Source organism: Heteronotia binoei, chromosome 9 (genome assembly GCF_032191835.1).
Source record: "Heteronotia binoei isolate CCM8104 ecotype False Entrance Well chromosome 9, APGP_CSIRO_Hbin_v1, whole genome shotgun sequence".
Classification (NCBI taxonomy): Eukaryota; Metazoa; Chordata; class Lepidosauria; order Squamata; family Gekkonidae; genus Heteronotia; species Heteronotia binoei.
Window position 1 is genome coordinate 108,782,000 of NC_083231.1, and position 27,576 is coordinate 108,809,575.

The 27,576-nt window shown below is 46.0% G+C and overlaps 1 protein-coding gene across 3 annotated transcripts in view; it reads left to right on the forward strand.

Annotated features, from left to right (window-relative positions):
* The window catches only part of CNOT6L (CCR4-NOT transcription complex subunit 6 like), a 67,728-nt gene that overhangs the window by 20,641 nt on the left and 19,511 nt on the right, over positions 1-27,576 (forward strand). Inside the window, exons 1-5 of one of the 3 annotated variants that reach the window (XM_060247152.1) lie at positions 8,262-8,385; positions 17,437-17,619; positions 17,882-17,943; positions 20,163-20,248; positions 24,235-24,324. In XM_060247152.1, coding sequence (XP_060103135.1) covers positions 17,891-17,943; positions 20,163-20,248; positions 24,235-24,324 — 229 coding nt within the window. In that variant the 5' untranslated portion in view covers positions 8,262-8,385; positions 17,437-17,619; positions 17,882-17,890. Of the gene's footprint in view, positions 1-8,261; positions 8,386-17,432; positions 17,620-17,881; positions 17,944-20,162; positions 20,249-24,234; positions 24,325-27,576 lie in introns of those variants that run through there. The other 2 variants (XM_060247151.1, XM_060247150.1) reach the window with 2 other exon arrangements.

Genomic DNA, 27,576 nt, shown 5'->3' on the forward strand with positions numbered 1-27,576 from the left:
TGTCCCTGCTTGCACCTGACTTAGTGCTTGCATGGGACCTGCATATCTGGAGCCCATTGTATTTGCCTCCCCTTTGTGGTTCAGAAAGGGCTTAAATGCACAGGGCTCTGCTTGTACAGGCAGAGGTAAGTCAAATGACTGGATAGCAGGCAAGGCAGTTTGCCACTACCCCGGTCTGACTGTCTGAACAGGCCAAAACACTAAGCCTAAGATAACTGCCTGTTTTCCTTTCCATGCCATCGCAAACCACACCTCTAATTTCTTTCATGTGCCTTGTTGTTTGTGCTATAGCAGTTATATTCAGCAGGTGTTGACGCTGGTTAGCCACCTCAAAATAACTTTCACTGTTGACTTCTGGAATGGAGTTTCTGCCAGCGTAAATCTCAGCTGGGCCTGTTAGGCAAACATGGCATTGTATACAAACCTTTATGTAAATAGATCAAGATGGGTAGCCATGTTAGTCTGTCTGCAGTAGTGGGGGGGGGGGGGGAAGCAAGAGTCTAGTAGTGCCTTAAAGACTATCAAAATGTGGAGCGGGGTATGAACTTTTGTGAGTCACTGCCCAATACTTCAGCACCTGAGGAAGTGGCAGTTGATTCACGAAAAATGGTACCTTTTTCTTGGGGAAGCAGCCATATGGATGTATCTAAATTGGGAATGATGGCCCTGGAGCTGGTTTCTATCTACATGTTCTTCTCTAGGCACAATCTTTGGATTCTCTAGTGCAGGGGTGGCCGACGGTAGCTCTCCAGATTTTTTTGCCTACAACTCCCATCAGCCTGATGGGAGTTGTAGGCAAAAAACATCTGGAGAGCTACCGTTGGCCACCCCTGCTTTAGAAGAAGACATTGGATTTATATTCCGCCCTCCACTCAAGCGTCTCAGAGCGGCTCACAATCTCCTTTATCTTCCTCCCCCACAACAGACACCCTGTGAGGTGGGTGGGGCTGAGAGGACTCTCACAGCAGCTGCCCTTTCAAGGACACAGCTCACAATCTCCTTTCCCTTCCTCCCCCACAACAGATACAACAGAGAGGGCTCTCACAGCAGCTGCCCTTTCAAGGACAACCTCTGCCAGAGCTATGGCTGACCCAAGGTCATGCCAACAGGTGCCAGTGGAGGAGTGGGGAATCAAACCCGGTTCTCCCAGATAGTCTGCACACTTAACCACTACACCAAACTGGCTCTCTCAATGGCCCCCAGCCTTTTTGACACCAGGGACCGGTTTTGTGGAAGACAATTTTTCCATGGACCGGGGTGTGTGTGCTGGGGTTTTTTGATGCCCATCCTTGCCTCCCATGGGGGTCTTCAAATGAGGGGTAGGCAGAAGTCACTGCCGCGCTATCCTTTCCGCCCACCTGGGACCTGGACAAATGAAAGAGATGGTACTTTGGAGTGAGGCTGCGCTGCCTCTTTTGTGCCTCTTTCATCTGCCTGGGATACGGGCGGGCAAAAGGGGTGGGGTGGTGTCTCTGCCTCACTCAGTGGCCCGGTTGCTAACAGGCCATGGACCAATACTGGTCCACGGCCCAGGGGTTGGAGACCCCTGCTTAGTGTTTTACTGGGCAGCCAACTAGATTGCCATTGATTTGCAGGCTGATGCGCAGTCACTTTCATATTCTACCTCTTCTGGGTTTGTATATTCCCCCCCCTCCCCACACACACAGCTGAAAAGGCTGAAACCATTAATATAATAATTAAATTGATTGCTTTGTGCAGATCTACCTTAACAGAAATTTAATTTGAGTGGCTGATAGAGGTCTGGTTTGTTTGCAACAGTCAGGTTTTTTTGTTTTAAATATCCCATGCCATTTGACTCCACTTCAAGATGGCTAGTATAAAATATATTTAAAAGTCAAAAGCACCTGAACTTGAATTGAAAGTAACAAGAAGCACTGTTAATGCCCTCACCTGGATAGCCCAGGCAAGCCTGATCTTGTCAGATCTGGGAAGTTAAGCAGGATCGACTCTGGCAAGTACTTGGATGAGAGATCAGCTTGGAATACCAGGAAGCAGGGGCAGCCTTTATTCAGCTACCTCCCCGAATATCCACTAGCTACCAAAGGTTGTCGTGACTTCCAGGTGTATACACGCACACACAAAAAATACAAAAATACCAAAGAAAAGAAGCATTATTAATGTTTGTTGTATGCTTTTGCTGTCTTCATTGCATTGTTTCTAAATTTTGTAGTCCTCCCTGAGTCTCGGGGAGAAAGACAGGCTATAAACGAAGTAAGAAAATAATTTTTTAGAAACCCAAAGGGTTGTTGGATCCTGTCACTGTGTTCATTGAACAGCTATGCCTTTCTTCAGGGCAAGAACCCTACGTTCAGCACAAGAGATTCTTCTGAGAGCTTTTGCTTCATAGGACAGCCTCAACATTAGCCAAGTAGAGTAACAAGATGAAACCTAGTGCTTTTGGCCTGGAGACAACCTGCCTATATTCAGCTCAGTTAGTAGAATACCTGCTTTGAATGCAGGTGCTGGATTCAGTCACTAACCGCCCTGAGCCTGCTTTAGCAGAGAGAGCAGGATATAAATACGAAAAATAAATAAATAAATAACATCCTAGCTAAAGGACCAGGTAACAGATTATCTGAAAAACCAGGCCTGTAGCCTGAGTCGGGGGCAGGGGAGCATTCAGCAATGCTGCTGCCACGGTTCCCACTGTTCCGCTGTTTCAGAAAGACCTTTGCCCCGAGCAGGCCTTGAATTCAGCTGGAGTTCACAGGAGCACAGCTCCTGAACCCTTCTGATGCCCCCCTCTTCCTCCCCACCTACTTACCTTGTCCATTGAATAGTAGGTGGAGCTGCATAGCAGTCCCTGGATTAGGAGAACAGCTACCCAGCCACCAGTCTTGCCACACCCCAAGCAGCCCTCATTAACCCCTGGAGAAGCCCATACCACCCTTTCTCCACTTCTTATGTGATTTTGGGCAGTGGGTGGCTTCTTGGCCTTTTGACTGGAGGGGGGCAGCCAAGGAGAGCCCCAGGTAAGCGAGGCCTGCTTGGGCTGGTTGGATCTCTAGCCAGCCCAAGTAGACCTCGCTCACCCAGGGCTCTCCTTTCTTGCATTGGGTTGCTTTTGGCTGGGGGGGGCAGCATATGCTAATGAGCTCCATCACCTATTTTTCTTCAAAACAACCCCTGGCCCTGAGATTCTGGAGAGCTGGCCAAAGACAACAGTACTGAACTAGATGAGGCACTGATCTGTGTCTATATAGGACAGCTTTTATGCAAGTTCATGTAGGAACTCTGTGAAATCACTTGTCTATTTTTATTTCTGAATTCATATACCACTTACCCTATACGAAAATCTAGGATACCATCCACTGTTCCTGCCTTTGTTCTTTGCATGCTGCTCATAGAAAGTCAGATGAGAGGTACGGGTGAAACACAGATGTGAGATTTGGTTCAGGCCGTATCTAAAAAGTAGTTTTGCGAGCAAGGATGGGCGATTTCTGCAAGCATAACCTCTTCCTGCTTTGGATTGCAACATTCTCTAAGCTGTCCTTGTGGAAATTTCCTGTTCTCCAATTAAAGGCACAAGAATCCAGTTTCCCTTTGAAATGTGTTCAGAAAGATAGTAGCTATTTGGGGAGAACTGTTGCGTCCGATCCTGGACACAATAATGCTTTGGATAAATAAATACTGGAATGTAATTGTTTGGGTAACTCTGGTTTCAAGGTTGTTCTTGGAAGTCTCTGGCCTTGAGGATAGTTTTGTCTTTGCGAAATACAAAGGTCAAACTGTTGATGGATTGGGTGCCAGTGTATGTCATGAACTTGTTTTAACCAAATCGTATTACAAATTATTTAGCTCCCGGAAGCTTTTGATTAGGAATATTGTAACATGCACATATTTTGAAATAGGACTAACAGCTTTGGTCAGTGGAAAGGAGGAATGTTAAATTTACTTTAAAAAGTTCACTTTTTAATATAGAAGAATCGCCAGTCCACTAAAATAGCATCCATAGCGGATGGTAATACAATAAATGGCCTGTACACAGTCAGGTTAGAACTGATAAAAGGAAGTCCTTCTTCACCCAAAGGGTGATTAACACGTGGAATTCACTGCCACAGGAGGTGGTGGCGGCTACAAGCATAGCCAGCTTCAAGAGGAGATTGGATAAGCGTATGGAGCAGAGATCCATCAGTGGCTATTAGCCGCAGTGTATTGTTGGAACTCTCTGCGGCAGTGATGCTCTGTATTCTTGGTGCTTGGGGGGGGCACAGTGGGAGGGCTTATAGCCCCACTGGTGGGCCTCCTGATGGCACTAGGTGTTTTGTTTTTTTGCCACCGTGTGACACAGAGTGTTGGATTGGATGGGCCATTGGCCTGATCCAGTATGGCTTCTGTTATGTTCTTATGGCTGTAGCCACAGGGAGGGGCTGCTTTTTTCTTTTTGCCACGGCTGAGCCAGTGAAGTATCATCATCAGCAGAAAGAGCTGGGAGAGCAGAGCACAGGGCACTGCAGCAGCAAAAGCAGCAGGCGGAGAGGAGGGAGGTGGAGGAAGCCATGCAGAATGGACCGGGGAGGGGGGAGCTGCTGGCTGCAAAGTGTCAGGGTGGGGGAAAGGGAGGTGGAAGGAAACCCTCTCTCTCCCCTGCTTGCAAGAAAGGTGCAACCCTTCTTGACTCCTTAAGTTTTAGGGTTGGCTGTTTGCACTTGGCCACGTTCAGAGCCTCCAGCTTTTACCCCTACCCCAAAAGGCTTCGCAGAAGCAGCAAGCTCTGCAGTGGATGGGAAAGGGTGCCCCCCAAACTTTTTAAAAAGCCCCCCAAAAAACTTTTAAAATCCTGGCTACAACCCTGCCTGTACAGCTCTCTTGCTCTGAAGCATGTACAACTATCTCTGTTGACTTCTTTTCACAGAAGACATCACAGTTCGAACTGGCCGTTTTCTATTCAAATTGTGCATGTGTGTGGTGGAAAGTGTAATCAAGTTGCGGCCCACTTATAGCAGGCAAGAGATGTTCAGAGGTGGTTTGTCGTTGCCTGTCTCTTGAGTTGTTGTAACCCTGACCCTGGTAGTCTCCCATCTAAGGACTAACCAGGGCCAACCCTGCTTAGCTACCAAGATCAGGCTACAGCCTGGGCCATCCAAGTCAGCGTTCCCTCTAAGCTGAGTTAGATTTTTAGCTTCCAGCTCACACATTTTTGTCCTAGCTCAGGAAGGACGACCCCAGAACACACTAATTTATGCAGCAGCTCACAACTTTAACCCCAGTAGTTCACAATGTAGAATTTTTCCCCACAAGACCCTGCAGCTTAGAGGGAACATTGGTCAATGTGCATATGAAATAAATGCCACCTCCCTCCCAGTCTTGTAGCCTCAGGAGTTGAGGCCCAACTAAGAAGGTCTGAGTTTAGGTCGCTGCTGTACTGCAGCAGTTGTTGTCCGTTTGCTTATGCTACCATACAGCATGGAGGGAGGGCAGGTTTGAAATAAGTTGTGTTGAGATCAGAGGGCCTTACTTCTGAGTGAACAGGTGTGCATTAAACAAGATGCAGTATGGGAGATGTGCTAGGAGCTGTGAAGTTCCGTCATAGAGAGTCAGGCTGCAAGGTTGTACTTTTTAACAGAGTATTGGAATTCGACCATGTTTTGCCCAATTAGTAGAGCTGCCTTTGTATACCTGCACACCACACCATTCCCTTCCACTGGGTTAGAGTTCGAAAAAGTGCAAAACATCGAGATAATACTGGACTACTGAGTAATGAGGTCTTTGAAGGAATTCCTGTTAAACATTCTTGTTTCAAAAGCTCTTGCTTTAGAAAGTTAGCATGCTGGCCAATATGGGAAGTGCACATTATACGTTTGATCTCAAAATCCCCTAGGAAGAATGATTTATTTATGCTTTTGTGTGTAGGGCTTCACAGTGCCTCTGGGAAGGGGGTGGGGTTGTGTGAGGGAGCTTGAAAACTAGAACTTTCCTGTTTTTAAGATTTTATCAGTGTTCTAAAGAAAAGCAACCCCCATCTGCTAGTATAATTATAAGGCTGGCAAACAATCTCATGATTGTATTTAAAGGTTTTAGTGCCTCTTTTTTAATTTATGGCTGTGTGTGCTTAAAAAATTAGCTGTATCTTTCATCATGGTTTGTTCGGAACCCTTTACAATCTCTAGAACAACGTTTCAGAAACTCCCCTGGAAGAATATATTTCTCAGTAGGGGGAAAAGGCAATGTCAAATAAATGGCCATAGAATTGTAACCATACTCAGGTATTGTAGTGGGCTGCTTGAATAAATCACTTTTGCCCATACAGTAAATTTCATATGACCCATTTTGGAGATTTGGCTTGGATTCTGTGAACGTGTTCTGTGCACACTAGAGGTTCTCTGCTGCTGTGCACAATCCCTTGTGCACTAGCGCTTTTCTTTGGTAAGCGAGCCCTTGTGCAAATAGAAATGCCAGTGCAAGACGAAGCACACTCTCTGGTGTGTGCAAAACTCGTTCATAGGATCACAGCCATAGATATTACACGTTATAATCCTATTACTTAAATTGTAGCAGGAGAAATCAGACTACTTTCTGAAATCTGTCTTGATTAACTAGGCCAAAGTGAGACTTGGGAGCCACATGTGATATTTCATAGATATTGTGTGCCTCTCAAAGCTCCCACCATCCCGTTGGCTGGCTTGGAAAAGGCATGTCTCTCTTTAATAGTTTCTTCAAGCCAAGCCAGCCAGCGGCTTGGAGAATGCATTTAAAGTTGCTTTCCTTCTACCTCTCCTTTCCTCCCCATTTATTTGCTTTCCTTCCTTCCCGTCTTGCGGCTCTCAAACATCTTGACGTTTGTTCCGTGTGGCTCTTACGTTAAGCAAGTTTGGCCACCCCTGAACTAGGCTCTTTGTTCTCCCTTGTCTTTAACTCGTAAACATCCCTGAATCGTTTGCATTTGCCTGAATGTCTCTATATGAGACTCTTAATCTTTTAAAAACCAAGATAGATGAACAAAAGATAGTTTTACTTGTTGGGCAGCTGCTATTTTGGTTTGTTTGGTCTGATCCTTGCTCCGCTTGCTCGATTCAAGTCCACGCTAGATGATAGCGTGGGAATCCTACAGAAAGAGGAAGTCGAGCATGTCATTTTTTGATGGCAAAAGAGAGGTGTGCGAGTTGTTGCCACTAAACCCTTCCCCTGTCTGGTGCCTGTTTCCTGGCAAATCCTTCTCTTAAATGTTTTTCACCAAGCCAAGATTTGGCTTCTCTTTTTGAAGCTTAGCTGAAGGGATCAACACTTGGGGAGGAAAACTACCTGGAGGTATAAGCAGGGCTTTTTTTGAGCAGAAACGCAGTTCCAGCTGGCTTGTCCAGGGCTCTGGTTCAAAAAAAAGTCTGTGGCAGAGGGAAGTAAGGCTGCCAAGACCCTGGGCCGGGCATGGGTTCTCCCGCCCTGGAGGTTCCCAACCCACCGGCCCGAGGGGGAACCACCCCCGATGTTGCCAGCACTATGACATCACCCAGTAGTGACATCATCACGCCAGCAACGTTGCTCACTGGCCGCTCTAGGCGTGTCCAGGAAAACTATGGGTTTCCCAGATGCTCTAACGATTTGGGAGGGAAAACTCTATGGTACAATAGGTACCGGAGCCAGCGGGGGTCTTGGGAACCCCCAGAGGGAAGGCACTAAGCAGCCACACACTCCCAGATCACGCACTCTGTCCTCTTTGCCGCCTGCAGCCTCCAATGGGCTTGCAAAGAGGGAGAGACGTAGAGTGCTCATGAGTGCCCCCTCCCAGGAGAAGGTGGACCTGCCGCTGCCACTCCACACATGTGGCTCTCTCTCTCTGGCTGCGGGGTGGAGGCTGGAACAAGGTCTCTCATTTGGCTGTGTGAAAACACACATCCATGAAATGCAGCTGATGGCGTTGGCCTGTTCTGTGTCAGTATGCGGAAAGCAACCTACTGAGCAGGTGGCGTCACTTCCGATGATGTCAGCAGGTGTGGCCTAATATGTAAATAAGTTCTTGCTGGACTTTTTCTACAAAAAAAATGCCCTGATGTAAGGCATGGGTGTTGGGGGAGTATATTTGACACTTCCACCCTCAACTCTTTTTGCCACTTCAGAATCAAGCATCGCTCTTTTGTGTATCACCTCTTTTGACTCATCTTGAGATCCGTCTTGTAGCTGGCAAGGTTAAATGTAGGTCTGTAGCTTGCTGAATCTAGTGGGACTACCTGAGAGTCCTAACTTGCAGCGGCCCATTTTGTGATGAGAAATTTGTGTTGTACTAATCATGTGGTTTATCTTTCAGACTAACAGGGATGCCAAAGGAAAAATATGATCCTCCAGATCCTCGCAGAATTTATACCATCATGTCAGCTGAGGAGGTAGCCAATGGGAAGAAGTCCCATTGGGCAGAATTGGAAATCTCGGGTGAGCAGGGGTCACTGGGGGAGTAGCTGTGAATTTCCTGCATTGTGTAGAGGGGTGGACTAGATGACCCTTGGCTTCCCTTCCAGCTCGGTTTTCTACAAGTAGATTTTAAAAATTACTTGTCTCAAGAGGTGGCAAAAGGTTTAACACAGGGGTGTCAAATGTGAAGCCCGAGGGCCAAATCAAGCCCCCAGAAGGCTCCTGTCAGGCCCACAAGTAACTGGCTGTCATCTGCTTCCTTCGCCCTCTCTCTTGCTTTCTTCTGCATCACAGCTTGCTTTGCCAGGCTTGCTCAATCACATAGGAACTACAGAGCAAAGCATCTATTTTCTCCATTGGCTGAGGCTCCTCCCTTAGAGAGGAAGGTGAAGAAGGGATATTTAGGTATAAACCTAACATCGGACTTGAAAACTCTTGTAAGGGATAATTATGATAAAACCTTAAAAGAGATTAAAATTGATTTAGAACGGTGGTGTGATCTACAGATTTCCCTTCTGGGGAAAGTAGCATCAGTTAAAATGAACGTTCTTCCAAGAGTCTTATTTTTGTTTCAAATGTTGCCGATCATGTTACCAAAACCTTTTTTTAAACAATTGAATAAGATAGTGGCAAGATTCATTTGGCAAAATAAAAAGCCGAGAATTAAATTAAAAGTCCTTCAAGACAGTAAAGAAAGGGGGGGGGGGGTTTGCCTTACCAGACTGGCAATCCTACCATAAAGCATGTGTACTGACTTGGGTTAAAGACTGGCTGCTATTAAGAAATAAAAGACTCTTAACATTGGAAGGGGCCGACTTGACTAGAGGGTGGCATTCATACATTTGGTATGACTGCCCAACAAAAAGAAGTAAATTTCTTAGACATGAAATAAGGAAGTCCTTATACAAGATTTGGTCGGAGATTAAAAATCAAATATACAGATATACTCCTAAATGGCTCTCTCCGGTTGAAGCGTCAGTTCAACCAAACCTTTTTAAGTGGGAAGAAGACTATACTTACGAAAGCTTATTAGATGCCAAACAGGAATTGAATACCGATCAAATCTCTAGAATGGACTGGTGGCTCAGAACACAAGTTAAGTCAAGATATAAGTCGGATAGAGGGTTAGGTTTCCCCCAAAAAATGAATGAATTCGATAGCATTGTATTAGAGTCGGACCGAAAACTGATTTCCAGATGTTATAATTGGCTATTGGAATTGAGGATGCAAGATGAAAATGTAAAGGAAAGTTGGATTAAATGGTTACAAGAATTTGGCTACACAATTGACTTAGATAACTGGGGGGAAATTTGGAGAGAAAATCTTAAATTGTCTAAATCTACCTTACTAAAAGAGAATCTATATAAAATGGCCTACCGTTGGTATTATACCCCAGAAAAGCTCTCAAAAGCCTTCCCAAATAGCTCAGATAAGTGTTGGAAATGCACAAAAGTAAAAGGATCGCTATACCACATGTGGTGGAAATGCGATTTTGCAAAAAAGTACTGGGTACAAATATCTCTCTGGTGCCAAAAGATGCTGAAAGTGAAAATTCCTCATGTACCAGAATTATATCTTTTAAATATTTGTAAAATCTCATTACCAAAAAAAATGAAAAGGTTGTTACTCCATGTTATTACAATAGCAAGGATATTGTATGCTAAATACTGGAAGAAGCCGCAAATACCGAACAGAAATGAATTTTTGTCTAAATTATTGGAAACAGCTGAAATGGATATGTTAACGTGTAGATTGAAAGGAGGAAAGGTGGAGGAGTGTGAAGAGACCTGGAACCCAATGTATTTATGGGCCAAAAAATTAGGTTTTTGAAATGCTAAGAAAGTATTGATAGTTTTTGGGGTTTGTTTTTTTTTTAGCTCAGGCGCTCCATTAGATGTTAAATGTTTATGTTGATATTGATGTTAATATGTTTTATGTGTATATTACTGGTTTTTTGTTGTTGTTATTGTTATGTCTTTGTTTGTCAATAAATATTAATTTATTTCTAAAAAAAAAAAGAAGGGATAGCCTGCTTTGCCACACTTTCTCAGTCACACAGCAGAGCTACTAAGCCAAGCCTCTCTTCCTTCTATTGGCTGAGGCTCCTCCCCTGCACGGTCTCTTGGTGAAGGAAAGAAAGCCAGAGATCTTCTTCGTGGTCTCTGTGCAGTCCCACACATGGGTTTTCCTGTCAGGACGAACCCTACCTCGGAGATTTTAAAAGCTAGCCTAGGCGTTATTTTTGGCGCGCACTCCCTTCCGTCCTGGGGAGCAGGCATCCACTGCGCATGCCTGGAACGGGAGGGAGGCGCCCCACCCAGCCAGTTTCTTTCCAACCGTCGCCCGGGATAGTCTTACCTCGTTGCGCTCCTCTTTTACCTCAGATCCTAGCCTTCGCTTCTTCGTCGTTTCCTCTCTTTTATTCCATTTTCCTCCTTATATTCTTATACTCTTCATTACTCTTAAAAAAAAAAAAAAGAAAAAAAAGAAAAAAATATCTTTCCTGCTTTTACCTCAGACCTCCCTTCCCCTACCCCCCCTACCCCCCCGGGCGTATGGAAGGAAGGGATAGTAGAATAACCTTTAAAAGGTGTTCGCGTTGTAGGGCAAAAATCCCTACATCGGACGGACATTCACTTTGTTTATTTTGCCTGGGAGAAGCCCATAAAGTAGACGCCTGTGCGCATTGCCTTCAATTCGGCAAACAGGCGCGGAAAAACAGGGCCGCTAGACTGCGAAGTCATCTTATGGAGTCTGTGCTTCACCCTGAAATGTCGCAATCCTCTACTACAAGTAAGTCGCCTCCCCTTCTGTCTCCCCAAGGGGACGGCGCAAGGTCGGCAGCTTCAGTGGCCACTGTTCCCAGCAAGCATAAGCCCGGCGATGCCGCGAAAACCGGCGACGGCGCGAAGACGTCACAACAATCGGTCGCGCCTATTAAATTGAAAACTGGGAAGCACACCAAGAAACACAAGCACTCCAATCCGAAGGGCCCGAAGGATTCGAGAAAACCTACCGACCCGAAGGAACCGAAAAAATCTACCGACCCGAAGGACTCGAAAAAACCTACCGCTCCGAACAAACCTTCGGAACAACACGAGTCTGACAGACATTGTGATCCGTCCACACCCGGATCCGATACCCAGGAAGCGGCCACTCCGCTTACGGACTCACCGCATCAGCAGACGGAGGAAGTTATCCCGGTTCCGTCCCGATCCCCTTCTTTGCAAGGATCCATACCAGACCCTTCGCTGGAGAAGATCCGAGACCCGCTGCAGTGGACTCAACAACACATCAACCCCAGATCGTTCCGCGATATGTCGAATCCCATCCAATATAGACACGATGCTCATCGCTACTTTGATACTCATCGATTCCCAGCCAGATCTCCGAGCATCGAGAGACATCGGTACCATCATACACGTTTCCCGGAGAGATCCCCTAGCAGGGGGAGGGACCGCTATCGCTACAACCCGAGATCTCGGTCTCCATCCATGTCCCCGAGAAGACGCTACTACACCTCGAGGTCTCCATCAATGGATTCCCATCAATGCTGCGGTTACCACCACTCTCGGTACCGTGCAGATCACCACAGGAACCAATCCAAGGAAGCAACTCCCGTCCAACGGAGTAAGCAGCCAACGAAACAGCCATCTCCGACTCCTTCCACTTCGACCTCTAAACCTAAGAACACGAGTCCAACCAGACCGGACCCGCAAGCACCCGAACCTGACAACTCCGATGTCGAATCCGACGCGTCATCGGACTCGATGCAATCGATGTCCTCTCCTGGATCCCCAGCTTCAGATATTGCAAAGCCTGCAGATTTGTCACCATCCGACGGAGCCAAAACATATCTGGACTTGGTCGCAAACATGGCTTCTGCTCTTAATGTAAAGCTGACATCGGACGCGCCCAAGGTCACGGATGTAGTTCACGATTTGGTCCATTCGGACCTACCTGCTGGTTCCTTTCTGCCAATGCTTCCGGTGCATCTAGATGCCATTAAAGAAGCCTGGGACAAGCCGGCATCTATTCCTCCCACGTCAAAGCGCATCGAATCCCTATACAAGATCCAAGCTACGGAGTCGAAGTTTCTTTTCAGTCACCCGGCTCCGAACTCGATGATAGTCCACTCTTCCTCCAAATCGAAGCAGACTCGTCATCCTGTACCCCCGGAGAAGGAGGGCAGGAAATTGGACACACTGGGAAGGAAGATGTATTCCATCTCCACAGCAAACGCCAAAATCAACAATTATTTGGCATATTTTGCTGCTTACTCCCACAATCTGTCCTCCCAACTGGGCACGCTTGTCTCGGCTCTACCAGAACCTGCTCAAAAACAGGCATGCACATTATTACAGGAGCTCAATAGAGTCTCCAAACAACAGATAAATACCATTCGTCACTCCGTGGGATGCACCTCCAAGGCGATGGCTGCCTCCATTGCCTTGAGAAGGCACGCCTGGCTTCGCTCCTCTTCCCTACAACCCGACATTAAATTCAAAATCGAAGATCTCCCTTTCGACGGCCAAGGCCTTTTTAATGCCACGACAGACGACATACTCACCACAGTCGACGACAGCCGCAAACGGGCAAAAAGACTTGGTGTGACCCAACAGCAACAGCAGGGCTACAAAGCCAGACCATGGAAGCCAATGCCATTCAAACGCTCCAGGTCCCCTCGACAATCGGAATACTGGAAGCGTAAGGCTCCACCATCTAAGCAACCTTTTAACCAGCGGCAGCAAAGACCACAACAACCTAAAAAGACTGCAACTGCATCCAAGCAGTCTCTTTGACTCTCCACCTCTGCCACCTCACAACACTTCCAGACTCCTACCGTTCTACGAGAACTGGAAGTTAATTACCACAGACAAATGGGTCCTGAATATCATTTTAAGAGGTTATTCAATAGAGTTTCATTCTCCCCCTGCAAGACACCACTTTGTTGCAACCCCTCCATCCCCTCCCCTCCAAGAAGAGATTATCACTCTTATGGCCAAGGCGGCCATAGAACCTGTCCCAGATCAGTACCATCGGACAGGCTTCTACTCCCGGTACTTTCTAGTCCCCAAGAGGGATGGAAGTCAGCGCCCGATCTTGGACCTCAGGGCTCTCAACAAGTTCATCCACCACAGAAAATTCAGGATGGTCACCCTCCAATCCATTTTGCCCCTAATCCCTCAAAATGCTTGGATGGCGCTGGTAGACTTACAGGATGCCTATTTTCACCTAACAATCCATCAAGGCCACAGAAAGTTCCTGAGATTTGCCGTGGGAAACAGACATTATCAGTTTCGAGCGCTTCCGTTCGGACTCTCCACAGCACCCAGGACTTTTACAAAGTGTATGGCGGTGGTCGCTGCATACCTCAGACAGCGCGGAATTGCAACTTACCCATACATAGACGATTGGCTCCTTGTGGGGCCTTCAAGGCCACAACTGGAAAAAGACATTGCTATAACCCTTGCACTCTTAGCAGACCTGGGTCTCCAAGTCAACCAGCAAAAATCGAATTTAATCCCCTCACAGGACATTCAATTCATAGGGGCTCGCCTCTGCACCACGGACCACAGGGCGTACCTCCCAACAGACAGAATAGCCTCTATTCACACACTAGCCACAGAAATAATGCAACAGCCAAAACAGACAGCTTTCACCATTCAACGCATGTTAGGACTCATGGCAGCGACAACGGCGGTTCTACCACATGCAAGACTCCGTATGAGGCCCCTACAAATCTGGTTTGTTCGTGCATATCGTCCCCAACACCAATCTCAACAAACCCTCCTAACTGTCCCAAACAACATCCTTCCCTCTCTAGGATGGTGGACAGTTCGAAATCATTTGCTGACAGGCATGCCATTCTTAAGACCAAGCCCGTCAGCGGTAGTCACAACAGATGCATCAAGGTGGGGCTGGGGAGCCCATCTAAACACCCTCTCAGTCCAGGGGCAATGGACGCCATACGAACAGTCGCTCCATATCAACTGCCTGGAGCTCTTAGCCGTCCACAGAGCTCTGAAATCATTCCTGCCAACTCTTCACGGCCGTCACGTTCAAATAGCGTCCGACAACGTGGCGACTGTGTTCTATATAAACAGGCAAGGAGGGACTGCATCTACCCGTCTTTGCAAGCGAGCAATGCACCCCTGGCACTGGAGTATCGCGCATCAGATCCATCTCACTGCAGTACATCTCCCCGGTGCCCAGAACACACAAGCGGACACATTGAGCAGGTACCTCATCAACGACCACGAGTGGTCACTCCACAGGCAATACCTCCTACCAGTGTTCCAGAAATTCGGAACACCATCAATAGATGTGTTTGCTGCACCAGACAATGCACAATGTGCTCTCTTCTTTATGAGAGGTCCGCCCTCACCACAATCTGCAGGGGATGCCTTCATTCAGAGATGGACAGGTCCATTACATTTCCTCTTCCCACCGTTTCCACTGATAACACGATCAATACAGAAAATTCAACTGGACAATACAAATTGTATTCTAATCACACCGTGGTGGCCTCGCCAACCATGGTTCACAACGCTCCTTTTCCTATCGGACAATACTTACCATCACTTCCCCCGGGCCAAGAATCTCCTCTCACAACAGAACGGCAGGGTTCTTCATCACGACCCGGACAGACTCCGCTTGACAGCTTGGAGGATACTTTCTCTGAATTCCCTGAGGGAGTGAGAAACGTCCTATTAAATGCACGAAAACCATCAACGAGAAAGTCATATTCCATGAAATGGAAAAGATTTTCCATCTACGCAACCAAGCATAACTTTGAACCTTTGTCTGCCTCTATGCCTCAAATCTTGGCCTATACATTGTCATTATCTGAAAAGGGGCTAACTCATTCGTCTTTAAAGGTGCACCTGGCAGCAATCTCAGCTTTTCACCCTCACATACAAGGACGGTCTGTATTCTCACACCCCGCTGCGAAATCCTTCTTGAAAGGAATTTTACACCTGCATCCACCATCACGACAACTGTACCCCAGTTGGAGTTTATCTCTAGTATTAAGCCAGCTAATGAAACCACCTTTTGAACCCATGGCTTCAATCCCTTTGCATTTCCTCTCGTGGAAAACGGCGCTGCTAGTCGCACTTACCTCCGCTAAAAGAGCCAGCGATATTTGTGCGTTTAGAGCAGACACGCCTTACACCATTTTTCATCACGATAGGGTAGTGTTACGACCAGATCCTACCTTCTTGCCTAAGGTAGTATCCACGTTTCACCTCCACAGGATCACAACTCTACCCGCTTTCTTTCAACGTCCTACGGATAAGGGCCAAGAAGCCCTACACTGCCTAGATGTTAGACGGGCACTCGCCTATTACATAGATAGAACAGCATCATTCAGGAAGGACTCCAGACTCTTTGTGGCCTATGGACGGCACAATAAGGGACAAAAGATATCTACGCAGAGACTTTCGAAATGGTTGGTTGCTGCTATAAAGCTGTGTTACAGACTAGCAAAGCAGCCGGTTCCAACTACACTACGAGCTCACTCTACAAGAGCTTTGTCAACATCATCTGCCTTAGCCAGAGGGGTCTCCATGGAAGACGTCTGCGCTGCCGCCGCCTGGTCTTCCACCTCGACCTTTGCTATGCACTACGCTCTGGACGTTCGTGCTAGGCAAGATGCCTCCTTTGGACAGGCAGTACTCCGCTCTATCTTCGACTAAGATACGATCTGGATCCGGTAAGTACCAACTTACCTTGGAGTCCAATACTTGCTTGACTGATTTGCATTAACATTGCATTAATTTTTCTCTCCTACTCTAGTGCCAGCACCCACCACCGTGCAGTTCAGCTTATCAGTCACCCATGTGTGGGACTGCACAGAGACCACGAAGAAGATAAACAGGTTACTCACCTGTAATTGATGATCTTCGAGTGGTCATCTGTGCAGTCACACACGCCCGCCCAACCATCCCCGCTGCTGGCCACTGGTACTCTGCAACCGCTCATCTACTATGTCGGCGGCGGGGAAAGAAACTGGCTGGGTGGGGCGCCTCCCTCCCGTTCCAGGCATGCGCAGTGGATGCCTGCTCCCCAGGACGGAAGGGAGTGCGCGCCAAAAATAACGCCTAGGCTAGCTTTTAAAATCTCCGAGGTAGGGTTCGTCCTGACGGGAAAACCCATGTGTGTGACTGCACAGATGACCACTCGAAGATCATCAATTACAGGTGAGTAACCTGTTTTTTCCTTTGCCCAGTTCCCTGGATTGCACAGGAGAGATACAAAGAAAGCAACTTTAAGACCAATGAGTGCTACTGTTTTAAGCATGTTTTAAGGTGTTTTTTTTTTTAAAAAAAATCTTTAATCTTTAATTGTGTATGTCTGTGTCCTTTATAAAGTTTATATACCCGCTACCTGGCATTACATTTTATGACACACATGGCCTGGCCCAACAAGATCTGGCCCTCATAACAAATGAGTTTGACACCCCTGGTTTTACACATTCTTGATAGAAAGCCCATCGCTGTATGGCAAGTCTTAGAGTCAGAATGCTTGATGTACATGTGTTTGCCATTTGAATTATTAGGAGACACACAGACATCCCAAAGGATCACCTTGTGAAGGTAAGGGCAGAAGGTTTGTAAAGAGCTAGAGGTGTGAAGAAGAAGCGGGTAGAGAGAGTGAAAAAGGGTAGAGGGCTGGAAAAATTGAAAGGGGAAGGTGATTTCCCTTTCTAGCTCACCCCAGCTACCTTATTTTGCCCTGGCCTGTAACAGGAAATGAGGAACTTCAGGGAAAAAAACATGAAAAATCTGCTTCAGGGGCTATTGCTCATTGGTAGAGCATCTGCTTCATACACAGAAAGTCCCATCTTCAAACCCCGGCATCTTCAGTTAAAGAATCTGTCAGTAGGTGATGCAAAAGATCTCTGCTTGAGAACCTGGAGAGCTGCTGCCAGTCTGAGTAGACAGCGGTGACCTTAATGGACCAAAGGTCTTATTCAGTAGATTCACATGCTCAAAATGAAGCCATCTTTTAAAGCATTATGCGACAGCAGTGCTTAAACACTGTCTTCTCACTCTTCATTTTAGGTAGAGTGCGGAGCTTAAGTACGTCACTGTGGTCGCTAACGCACTTGACCGCTCTACACCTCAATGACAACTATCTGACTCGCATTCCGCCTGATATTGCCAAGCTTCATAATCTGGTTTACCTGGATCTATCGTCCAACAAACTCAGAAGTTTACCAGCAGAACTAGGAAACATGGTATCTCTCAGGTGAGGAATACTGCTGTCTTTCCCCCCCCAAATCATATATTTTTTAGGCTGAAATTTACAGTCAAAGCCAGAATTAAACTCGATATTACTTTTTAAAGCTTAATTTGGCTTTAGATGTAGGGCAGTGTCTTTACTTGAAGCGTCGGAACCTTATTCCGACGAGTTCGTTGTGACTTCTTTTTGTGCAACTTTGGGCGGGATTGCGCGGTACCATCCCCGTGTTCTGACGTTGTCATGTTGTGTGTTGCCTTGCCCTCGTCAGCAGCAGCCAATGACGCGGAGCGGAGGCAGGGAAATGGACAGCGTGATGATGTCAGGACATGGGTAAGTTTGTCTACATGCTACAGAGGGGGAGTGCTCAGCTGGAAGCTGCCACTTTTTTGGTAGAGGTTCTGTCACATCCTAATGTGTGGCTCCACTCTGCGTGGGCTTTTGTGGTCAGTCTGATTTCCACGACGAGGCCTGTTCACAAACTTCATACAGAAGGTCCGCTGCTTGTAGAAGCTCTTCTTTTTGTAGATGATAAAATGGCCTTGGAGAAGAAGCTGTACTTTTTTTTCTTCAAGCAGATGTTGAGAGCCAGTTTGGTGTAGTGGTTAAGTGCACAGACTTTTACCTGGGAGCACCGGGTTTGATTCCCCACTCCTCCACTTGCACCTGCTGGCATGGCCTTGGGTCAGCCATAGCTCTGGCAGAAATTGTCCTTGAAAGGGCAGCTGCTGTGAGAGCCCTCTCAACCCCACCCACTTCATAGGATGTCTGTTGTGGGGGAGGAAGATAAAAGAGATTGTGAGCCACTCTGAGATTTGGAGTGGAGGGCGGGATATAAATCCAATATCATCATCTTCTTGTCTTCTAAAAAAACCTGTACAGCAAAATCTCGATGTTCAGAGGCAGTAAATGTCTTAATATCAGCGAAAGGAGACAACAATAGGGGAAGGCCTTGGCCTCTGTGCCCTGCTGTGGCACTCCAGAGAAACTGGTTAGATGGACCATTGGTCTGATCGAGCAGCAGGCCTGTAGCTAGGATTTTAAAAATTGGGGGGGGGGGGGATATAAAAATGTCAGGGCGTGCTTAGCGGCTCCGTTCCCCAGCCACCGCTGTGACTCCAGGCACTCGACTCAGGGTGCTTGGACATCCCGTTTGGTGTAGTGGTTAAGTGCGCGGACTCTTATCTGGGAGAACTGGGTTTCATTCCCCACTCCTCCACTTGCAGCTGCTGGAATGGCCTTGGGTTAGCCATGGCTCTCGCAGAGCTGTCCTTGAAAGGGCAGCTTCTGGGAGAGCTCTCTAAGCCCCACCTATCTTACAGGGTGTCTGTTGTGGGGGAAGAAGATGATACTGGATTTATATCGCACCCTATACTCTGAATCTCAGAGGGGTCACAATCTCCTTTACCTTCTGCTCCACACACAGCAGACACCCTGTGAGGTGTCTCTGATGTAGCCAATTTTTCAAGAGCTTACAGAAAAGAGCCTTATAAGCTCCAGGAGGATTGGCTACATCAGGGGTGTGTGGCCTAATATGCAAAGAAGCTCCTGTTAGAATTCCACCCCTAGTTTTTAATCAAGCATAAATGTTCATGGGCTACATTGGGGTAAGACATTGTCCATCCATAACATGCCACCAGAAGATCCCTTGCCTTGTTTTTGCTGTAACTGACTAACACAGCTAGGCCTGTGGAATTGTCGTCATGAGGGTGTTGGAAGGTGTTCAGGTTTCTGCTTACCTTTAACATGCAAATAAATCAATCAGAGAACTTTGAATTATCCTCTCCAAATAATTGTTGTTGATCCTGCGCTTGTTCTTTTGAGACTGGGTGTGGTGTTTGTTTATGGTTAGGGTGTGAGGCATTGAAGACACGTTGTTGTTTTTTTATGCATACCAGGGCTTTTTTTGTAGCAGGATCTCCTATGCATATTAGGCCATACACCCCTGATGTAGCCAGTCCTCCAAGAGCTTACAGTTTGGTGTAGTGGTTAACTGTGCGGACTCTTATCTGGGAGAACCAGGTTTGATTCCCCACTCCTCCACTTACAGCTGCTGGAATGGCCTTGGGTTAGCCATAGCTATTGCAAGAGTTGTCCTTGAAAGGGCAGCTTCTGTGAGAGCCCTCTCAGCTTCACCCACCTCACAGGGTGTCTGTTGTGGAGAGAGAAGGTATAGGAGATTGTAAGCCGCTCTGAGTATCTTATTCAGAGAGAAGGGTGGGGTATAAATCTGCAGTCTTCTCCTCCTCCTCCTCCTCCAGGAGGATTGGCTACATCAGGGGTGTGTGGCCTAAAATGCAAAGAAGTCCCTGCTACAAAAAAAGTCAAGAAGCATACCATTCTGTCCCTTCAGCACCATTGGGAAAGGCCTCAGGGACCCTAATAGAGTGGAAAGGTGGTTTAAAAAGGTTTAAATAAATAAAAATAAAGCTGCTGCCCCTCTTCCTGCTCAGAAATATTAAAAAAATAAAGCTGTTAACATTCAATGTATTGGGATTCGCATAATAAGTTTTCCATTAAAGCTGACGTCCGTGATATGTTCTGTTTTTTAGGGAATTGCTTTTAAACAACAATTTGTTACGAGTTTTGCCTTATGAACTTGGTCGGCTCTTTCAGCTGCAAACACTAGGTTTGAAAGGTAAGACGTCAATATTTATACATTTTAAAACAACATCACAGTTTCAGCAACCCCTGCCAAACTTTTCTTCCTGCACTTTTAAATAAAATAAATTGGGTTATTTTCTGTTGGGAAATACCGCCAGTAGATTTCTTGGCCTCTGCTTTTATTTGATGATCAGTAATAAGCCTTATAGAAATTCTGAATGACCTACATCTTTCCCTTTTTGTTCTTTTACTCCTTTTTTTGTTTTCATTGTGCACTTGAATAAAGACACTGCTGTATTCTGCCCAAACCTTTCCAGTTGTTGCTATTAACTCCTCTCATTCTCCCCCCACCTCCCCAAATCATTGAAGAAGGCAGACAGATCCAACAAGGTAGTTTCAGGCAGGGCTTTTTTTGTAGCAGGAACTCCTTTGCATATCAGAGCACACTCCCCTGATGGAGCCAATCCGCCTACAGGGCTCTCAGTACAGGTCCTACTGTAAGCTCCAGGAGGATTGGCTACATCAGGGGTGTGTGGCCTGATATGCAAAGGAGTTCCTGCTACAAAAAAAGCCCTGGTCTGCAGTAGAAGAACAAAGGGCCAGTAGCACCATCAAGACCAACAAGATTTCCAGGGTCCCAAGCTGAGGTTGGGGGTGTAAGCGTTTGAGAGTCAAACCTCCTTTCCCTTGTACCTGACGTAGGGAGCTTTGACTGTCAGAAGCCACATACCTTGCTGGTCTTGATGGTGCTACAGTTCCTACGAGGAGCTCCTCTCGAAAAGAACAGAACCAGAAGTTCCGTTTCTCAGTTGCCAGATGGTGTGCCTGAGTTTTGCTCTTTGTATTGTTAAGGACTTGAAAGTGGAGAGAGCACAGCATGATACTTGCCAAAGCACGTCCTCTTTTTTTTTTTCCCCCCATCTCACCACCCTGTACTGTTCTTGGCTGAGACCGTTCCTTAATTTTAAAAAAATAATTATTTTTCCTTCATCGTCTTGTGGTGAGACACCTCCTTGCCAGCGAGGCTTATATTCTCTGGGCTGCTGTGAGTTTTGGTGGATTGTTATGTGACGTAACCTTAATACTCAGGGGGATTGTCTACCTTGCTAGGGTGCACAGAGCAAGTACCTGAAGCAGTGGAAAAAGCAGGCATCAGCTCCACAGTGAACATGCAAAGCTGCTTTGTTACCCAAGTTGGACCGCAGGTCTAACTCAAGGGTTTCCATTGTGGTGCCCATGGAAAGCTGTGTTGCCCACTGATAGCTTGCCCAGTGCCCACCAAGTAGCAATGGAATTCTGGCAGGAGCTCTTTTGCATATTAGGCCACACCCCCTGATGTAGCCAGTCCTCCGAGAACTTACAAAAAAGAGCCTTATAAGCTCCAGGAGGATTGGCTACATCAGGAGTGCGTGGCCTAATATGCAAAGGAGCTCCTGCTAGAATCCCACCACTGCCACCAAGTGTTTTTAGACTTTTGCCCAGTGGGGCTTCTGTTCGGAGGCTAGCTGTGCAGATTTTTTAAAAGTTGCTTTGGTGGCAGCTGCCTGCACAGCACAAGGATCTGTGGAGGGATGGTGGCTCAGTGGTAGAGCATCTGCTTGGTAAGCAGAAGGTCCCAGGTTCAATCCCCAGCATCTCCAAATAAAAAGAGTCCAGGCAAGTAGGTGTGAAAAACCTCAGCTTGGGACCCTGGAAAGCCACTGCCAGTCTGAGTAGACAATACTGACTTTGATGGACTGAGGGTTTGATTCAGTATAAAGCAGCTTCATATATTCATATATGTGTCCATATCATCTTTATTTCATGACTGAAGTAAACTGTGTGCATGCAAGAAAATATTTTAAAACAGTATGTTAATTTTAAAAGGCATTCTGTCAAACAGAGCTTCTTCATAGAATGTTGGAAGAGTTAAGAGTTATGCATGTCTTTTTAAAAACCACATTTTATTAAAATTTTGAAAGTTTACAAAATAAGAAAAACCATTCAATAGAATTACATGGCTAATGGACATTAACAACAACAAAGTTCTGTATTCACCTTTAAAGTAACATATCAAAAGAATAAAAGGTCTTGATAGAATTAATCCTTTGGAAAGATGACTTGTCTGGTTAGATATGCTACAACAGGAAACCAAACCACTTGGAAATTTTTATTGGTATTTCTCTACATTAGGCAGTAAAGAATTATTTGTCATTTTTCCATGTATAAAATATTCCCATCATTTGCTTTGCCACATTTTTAACAATGGTGGTGATTTTTCTCTCCATTTAGAAGTGATAACCATTCTTTCTATGGCTAGCAGATTAGAAATTAATGTATTAGTTGTTTTATTAGAAGTGAAAGAGGGCCAATAAAATAGAAGGGTGATTTCTGATGAGGCTGGAACTTTGAACCTTGTTATAATTTATTTATTTATTTAATCACATTTCTATCGTGCCTTCTCCAAATGGACTAAAATTGAAAACTTGTTGCCAGTAATGTTTGATAGAAGGACAGTGCCACCAACAATGCATAAAATCACCAAACTGCCCACAGTTTTTCCAGCATTTGGGACTAGTTGCGCATATCTTCACCACCTGACATTTTGTGACAGGCTCCGCCTCCTGCGGCAGCCATTTTGTGGTCACACTCACTATCCTGTTTCAAAATTTCCACAGGCTCAAAAAAGGTTGGGGACCACTGGTCTCTCTAGTCCAAAACTATTTGCTCCGACCAGCAGCTGCTGCCCAAGGTCCTAGCTAGGCAAAGAACTCTTCCAGCCCACCTTAACTAAAAGCAGCAGGGGTTGAACCTTAGACTGGCAGCACTTGAAGCATGTGCACTAACTCCTCCCATGCCTAGTAGGCCAAGGAGAACCACCCACTTTGGAGGAAGCCAAGCTAAAGAATACAAGATACATAGCTGTATAGCAAGCCATACTCCGGATCTTCTTACTTGGCCCTGTGTCTTCAGTGGGCCCTATTAAGGACATACCATGAGGAGTAAGAGGTTCAGGTTGGGGGTGGAATGGTGGGGCAAGAGGGGAATAGTGTCTCAAACCAAGAAGAGCAGAAAGGCACTCAGGGGAAGGCATCGAGTCTTAATTATTGTATTGCATCTAAGTGGTAACGGGGTTGAGCTGCTTCCTGGGGTCATCTGACAACAGTACGCATCATAATATTGAACTTCCAAGTGGGCAGCCGTGTTGGTCTGAAGCAGTAGGAGTCGAGTTGCACCTTTAAGACCAACAAAGTTTTATTCGGAATGTAAGCTTCTGTGTGCTCTAAGCACACTTCATCAGACCAGATTCCTCGTCTGATGAAGTGTGCTTTAGAGCACATGAAAACTTACATTCTGAATAAAACTTTGTTGGTCTTAAAGCTGCAACTCGACTCCTATTTTGTTCTAATAAAAACTTGGGACAAACGCACCATCTTCAAGTACTTGAAGGGCTGTCCTATAGAGGATGGTGTTGAATTGTTTTCTGTGGCCCCAGAAGGTAGGAGCAGAACAAATTGGGTTGAAATTAAATCAAAAAGAGTTTCTGGCTCAACATTAGGAAGAACTTCCTGACCGTTGGAGCAATTCCTCAGTGGAACAGGCTTCCTTGGGAGGTGGTGGGCTCTCCTTCCTTGGAGGTTTTTAAACAGAGGCTGGATGGCCATCTGACAGCTATGAAGATCCTGTGAATTTGGGGTAGGTATTTGTGGGTTTCCTGCATTGTGCAGGGGGTTGGACTAGATGACCCTGGAGGTCCCTTCCAACTTTATGATTCTATACATAAGATTCCCTTGTTGGTCTTTGTAAAGTATATGGGACCAATGCCATTTGTTTTGTTTCCTAGAAATGGGAATATCATTGGCCTTTTTATCTTGTTCTAGAACTCTGAATGTTTTTACATAACTATTAAGAGGGGGAAAGTGCAGCCCCCCCCCCCCAATTTAAAAGTGAGACGATCCTGCTATGATTTCTGCAGGTTAGCACCATAATATCTAAAGCTGGCACTGCCCATTAAAAAAATGTTGCTTCATTGGATTTCAGGCAATCCTTTATCACAAGATATTCTCAGTTTGTACCAAGACCCTGACGGGACACGGAAACTATTGAACCACATGCTTGACAATCTAGCAGGTAATGGCTTTGGGGCTTTGGTTGGTTCTGGGGAAGGGCCCATTATTCTGACAAGTGGGATGAAAAAATAAAGGTGATGTAACTGTTGGGGATTATACTTTTTATATAATTCATAAACCATACTCTTTGCATACTCCCCAAAACATCCTGCTTCTCAGGATCTAGTGCACAGGAGACTTTTTCATAAACAGATAAGCTTTACTTTTCTCCAGTGTTTTCTCAAGACAACAGTCTATATATAAAAAGCAAAACCGTTAGATAACAAACTCACACATTACACTCTTATAGTTAGAACCCTTATATGTTCCTACATAAAATCCAGTTTCAGTAGTTAGGCTTACACACACTATATCTTTAAATAGCAAACCTTTTTCTTCTTTCTGAGGCCCCGTATACGCCTCTAAGGGAAACTCTCTGTAGCAACTCTCTGGGTTTGATTCCTCACTCCTCCACTTGCAGCTACTGGAATGGCCATGGGTTAGCCATAGCTATTGCAGGAGTTGTCCTTGAAAGGGCAGCTGCTGTGAGAGCCCTCTCAGCCCTGCCCACCTCATAGGGTGCCTGTTGTGGGGGGAGAGGATATAGGAGATTGTAAGCCACTCTTGAGTTTCTGATTCAGAGAGAAGGGCAGGGTATGAATCTGCAGTCTTCTTCTTCTTCATTCTGAGATGATGTGTTATGCTGCCTTCTTGCCTTTCTTAGCAGTTCCTACTTACTTTTGTTGCCACTAGAGGCACTTGCCTTAGCATTCTTAAGTGCACCCCAGAACAGGATGGCCTTGTTCTATGGAGTGGAATGACAGAATGCTCAATGCAAGGGGGTGACTCTGAGGTAAAAGGGATTCTTTATTCTAAAGACAACAGCCGTTCTCTTAAACATCCAATAGAATTTATTTATAAGTGTATCGGCATAACGGTTTCTGTACAGTTCATTAGTGTAACAGTTTCAAGTAGGTACATAAGCATAACGGTTTCGGATAGGTACAGCTTGTCTCCTTTCTTTAAAGTTCCTTAAATAGACCTAGCCACGAAGGCTTATTTCCTCACTTGGCACTCAGACAAAACACTTCCCCAGAGAGCACAAATTTCTCACATGTTCCGCAGCACTTCACTCAGATCTCTTCACCCACTCAGCTCTCTTCTCGTCTTTTATATTCAGAACAAACCCTCTTCTCAGAACAGTCAACTTTGCCCCCTAGGATACAGCTACCCAGGGCTTTTTTTGTAGCAGGGACTCCTTTGCATATTAGGCCACACACCCCTGATGTAGCCAATCCTCCTGGAGCTTACAGTAGGCCCTGTAAGCTCCTGGAGGATTGGCTGCATCAGGATGAGTGGCCTAACATGCAAAGGAGTTCCTGCTACAAAAAAAAAGCCCTGCAGCTACCCATCCAGTCATTAATGCACTTCAGTAACCTATCCAGCCCCCCTCTTTCTTACTCTAGAGGCCTGCAATTTAAACTACAGCAAAGTACATCTAAAACCCCTCATCAAAACACAGAAATAAAACACACACATAATATTTCTGTCTTCAGGAGGCAGTTGAAGGCAATTTTATTCAGGACTGCATTTTGTTAAATTCAAATGCTTCCAATAATCTGATGAGATCCAGTAACCTGAACCGTCTGGGTCAGAGCATAAATATTTACATAGCAAAACATGACAAGTGATGTTTGTATTGCAAGAACCCTAGGAAGGGATTGCAGTTTGTCTGTAAGTAAAGGGGTGCCATTGGGTACCATTGGGAGAAGGATTTAAATCCCTTTGATGAATATTCCTTTGATGAATCTCAGCCATTCAGAATCTGTCTGTATAGTGTCATCCTGGAATTCGATTCTTGGTCATAGCGTAGTGTGACCGAATGCCATAACTTGCTATATATTATATAAAATGTTTTTTATAGTTGAAATTGCATGCCAGCACAAAAGGAATTTATCCTCACAGTCAGCGTCCATGTGTGTTCTCTCTTTCTCCCATGGTTACATATACCAGGGATGGCCAACGGTAGCTCTCCAGATGTTTTTTTTTGGCCTACAACTTCCATCAGCCCCAGCCAGCATAGCCAATGGCTGGGGCTGATGGGAGTTGTAGGCAAAAAAAAACATCTGGAGAGCTACCGTTGGCCACCCCTGACATATACACTTTAATGCCTGTTGTAGGGACCAAGAATCTAGTTAGAGGGAGCCAAGAGATGGGTACACAATGTTAATTTCATGCAAATTGAGAGCTGTTCCATATTGGTTTCCCAATAGCTATTCCGTATAGGTTTCCCATAGCTTGCTGTATGAACTACAGCTCATCTCAAGCAGTACTAGCTCTGGACATTGCTGCTGTTATGGCATTGAGCAAACACCTTCCTTTCATTTAGTCCTGTGCAGTGGCTCCAGGCTGCTGCCACGAAACTACAGCCTTTTTCCCTCCATGAAGCACATCCCAGTCACATGGAATGTTATAGGCCAGCGTCTCATCTCTTTGCAGCTGTTGAGGCCGATGGGGGAAGATGGAATAGAAGAAGAAGATGATGATGATATTGGATTTATATCCCGCCCTCCACTCCAAAGAGTCTCAGAGCGGCTCACAATCTCCTTTCCCTTCCTCCCCCACAACAGACACCCTGTGAGGTGGGTGGGGCTGGAGAGGGCTCTCACAGCAGCTGCCCTTTCAAGGACAACCTCTGCCAGAGCTATGGCTGACCCAAGGCCATGCTAGCAGGTGCGAGTGGAGGAGCGGGGAATCAAACCCGGTTCTCCCAGATAAGAGTCCGCGCACTTAACCACTACACCAAAATGGCTCTCCTGTGGAATGAGCTTGTCATTCTGAAGTCGTTTTTGGTGGCAGAGTATACTAAGCAGGCTTAAACTGATCCAGTATAATCATAAGACTAAAACATGGCTGCCCTGACCTGGATAGCCTGGGCTAGCTTGATCACATCAGATCTCAAAAAGTAAGTAGGGTTAGCTCTGGTTAGCATTTGGATGGGGGACCACCAGTGAAGTCCTGGGTTGCAACGGAGAGCCAGGCAATGGCAGATAATCTCTCGAAGGGGCTGCTGTAAGTGGACTGAGCCCCAAGTATGGAGAAGGGTGGCCTAAAAAGCAAATTAATAAATAAACTACAGCTTGGCTACACTTTCCACCACCAAAATATGGCTGTTTTCTGAGACCGCATAAGAACATCAGAAGAGCCCTGTTGCATCAGACCAGTGATCCATCTAGTCTAGCATCCTCTCTCCCACAGCAGCCAACAACCAGTT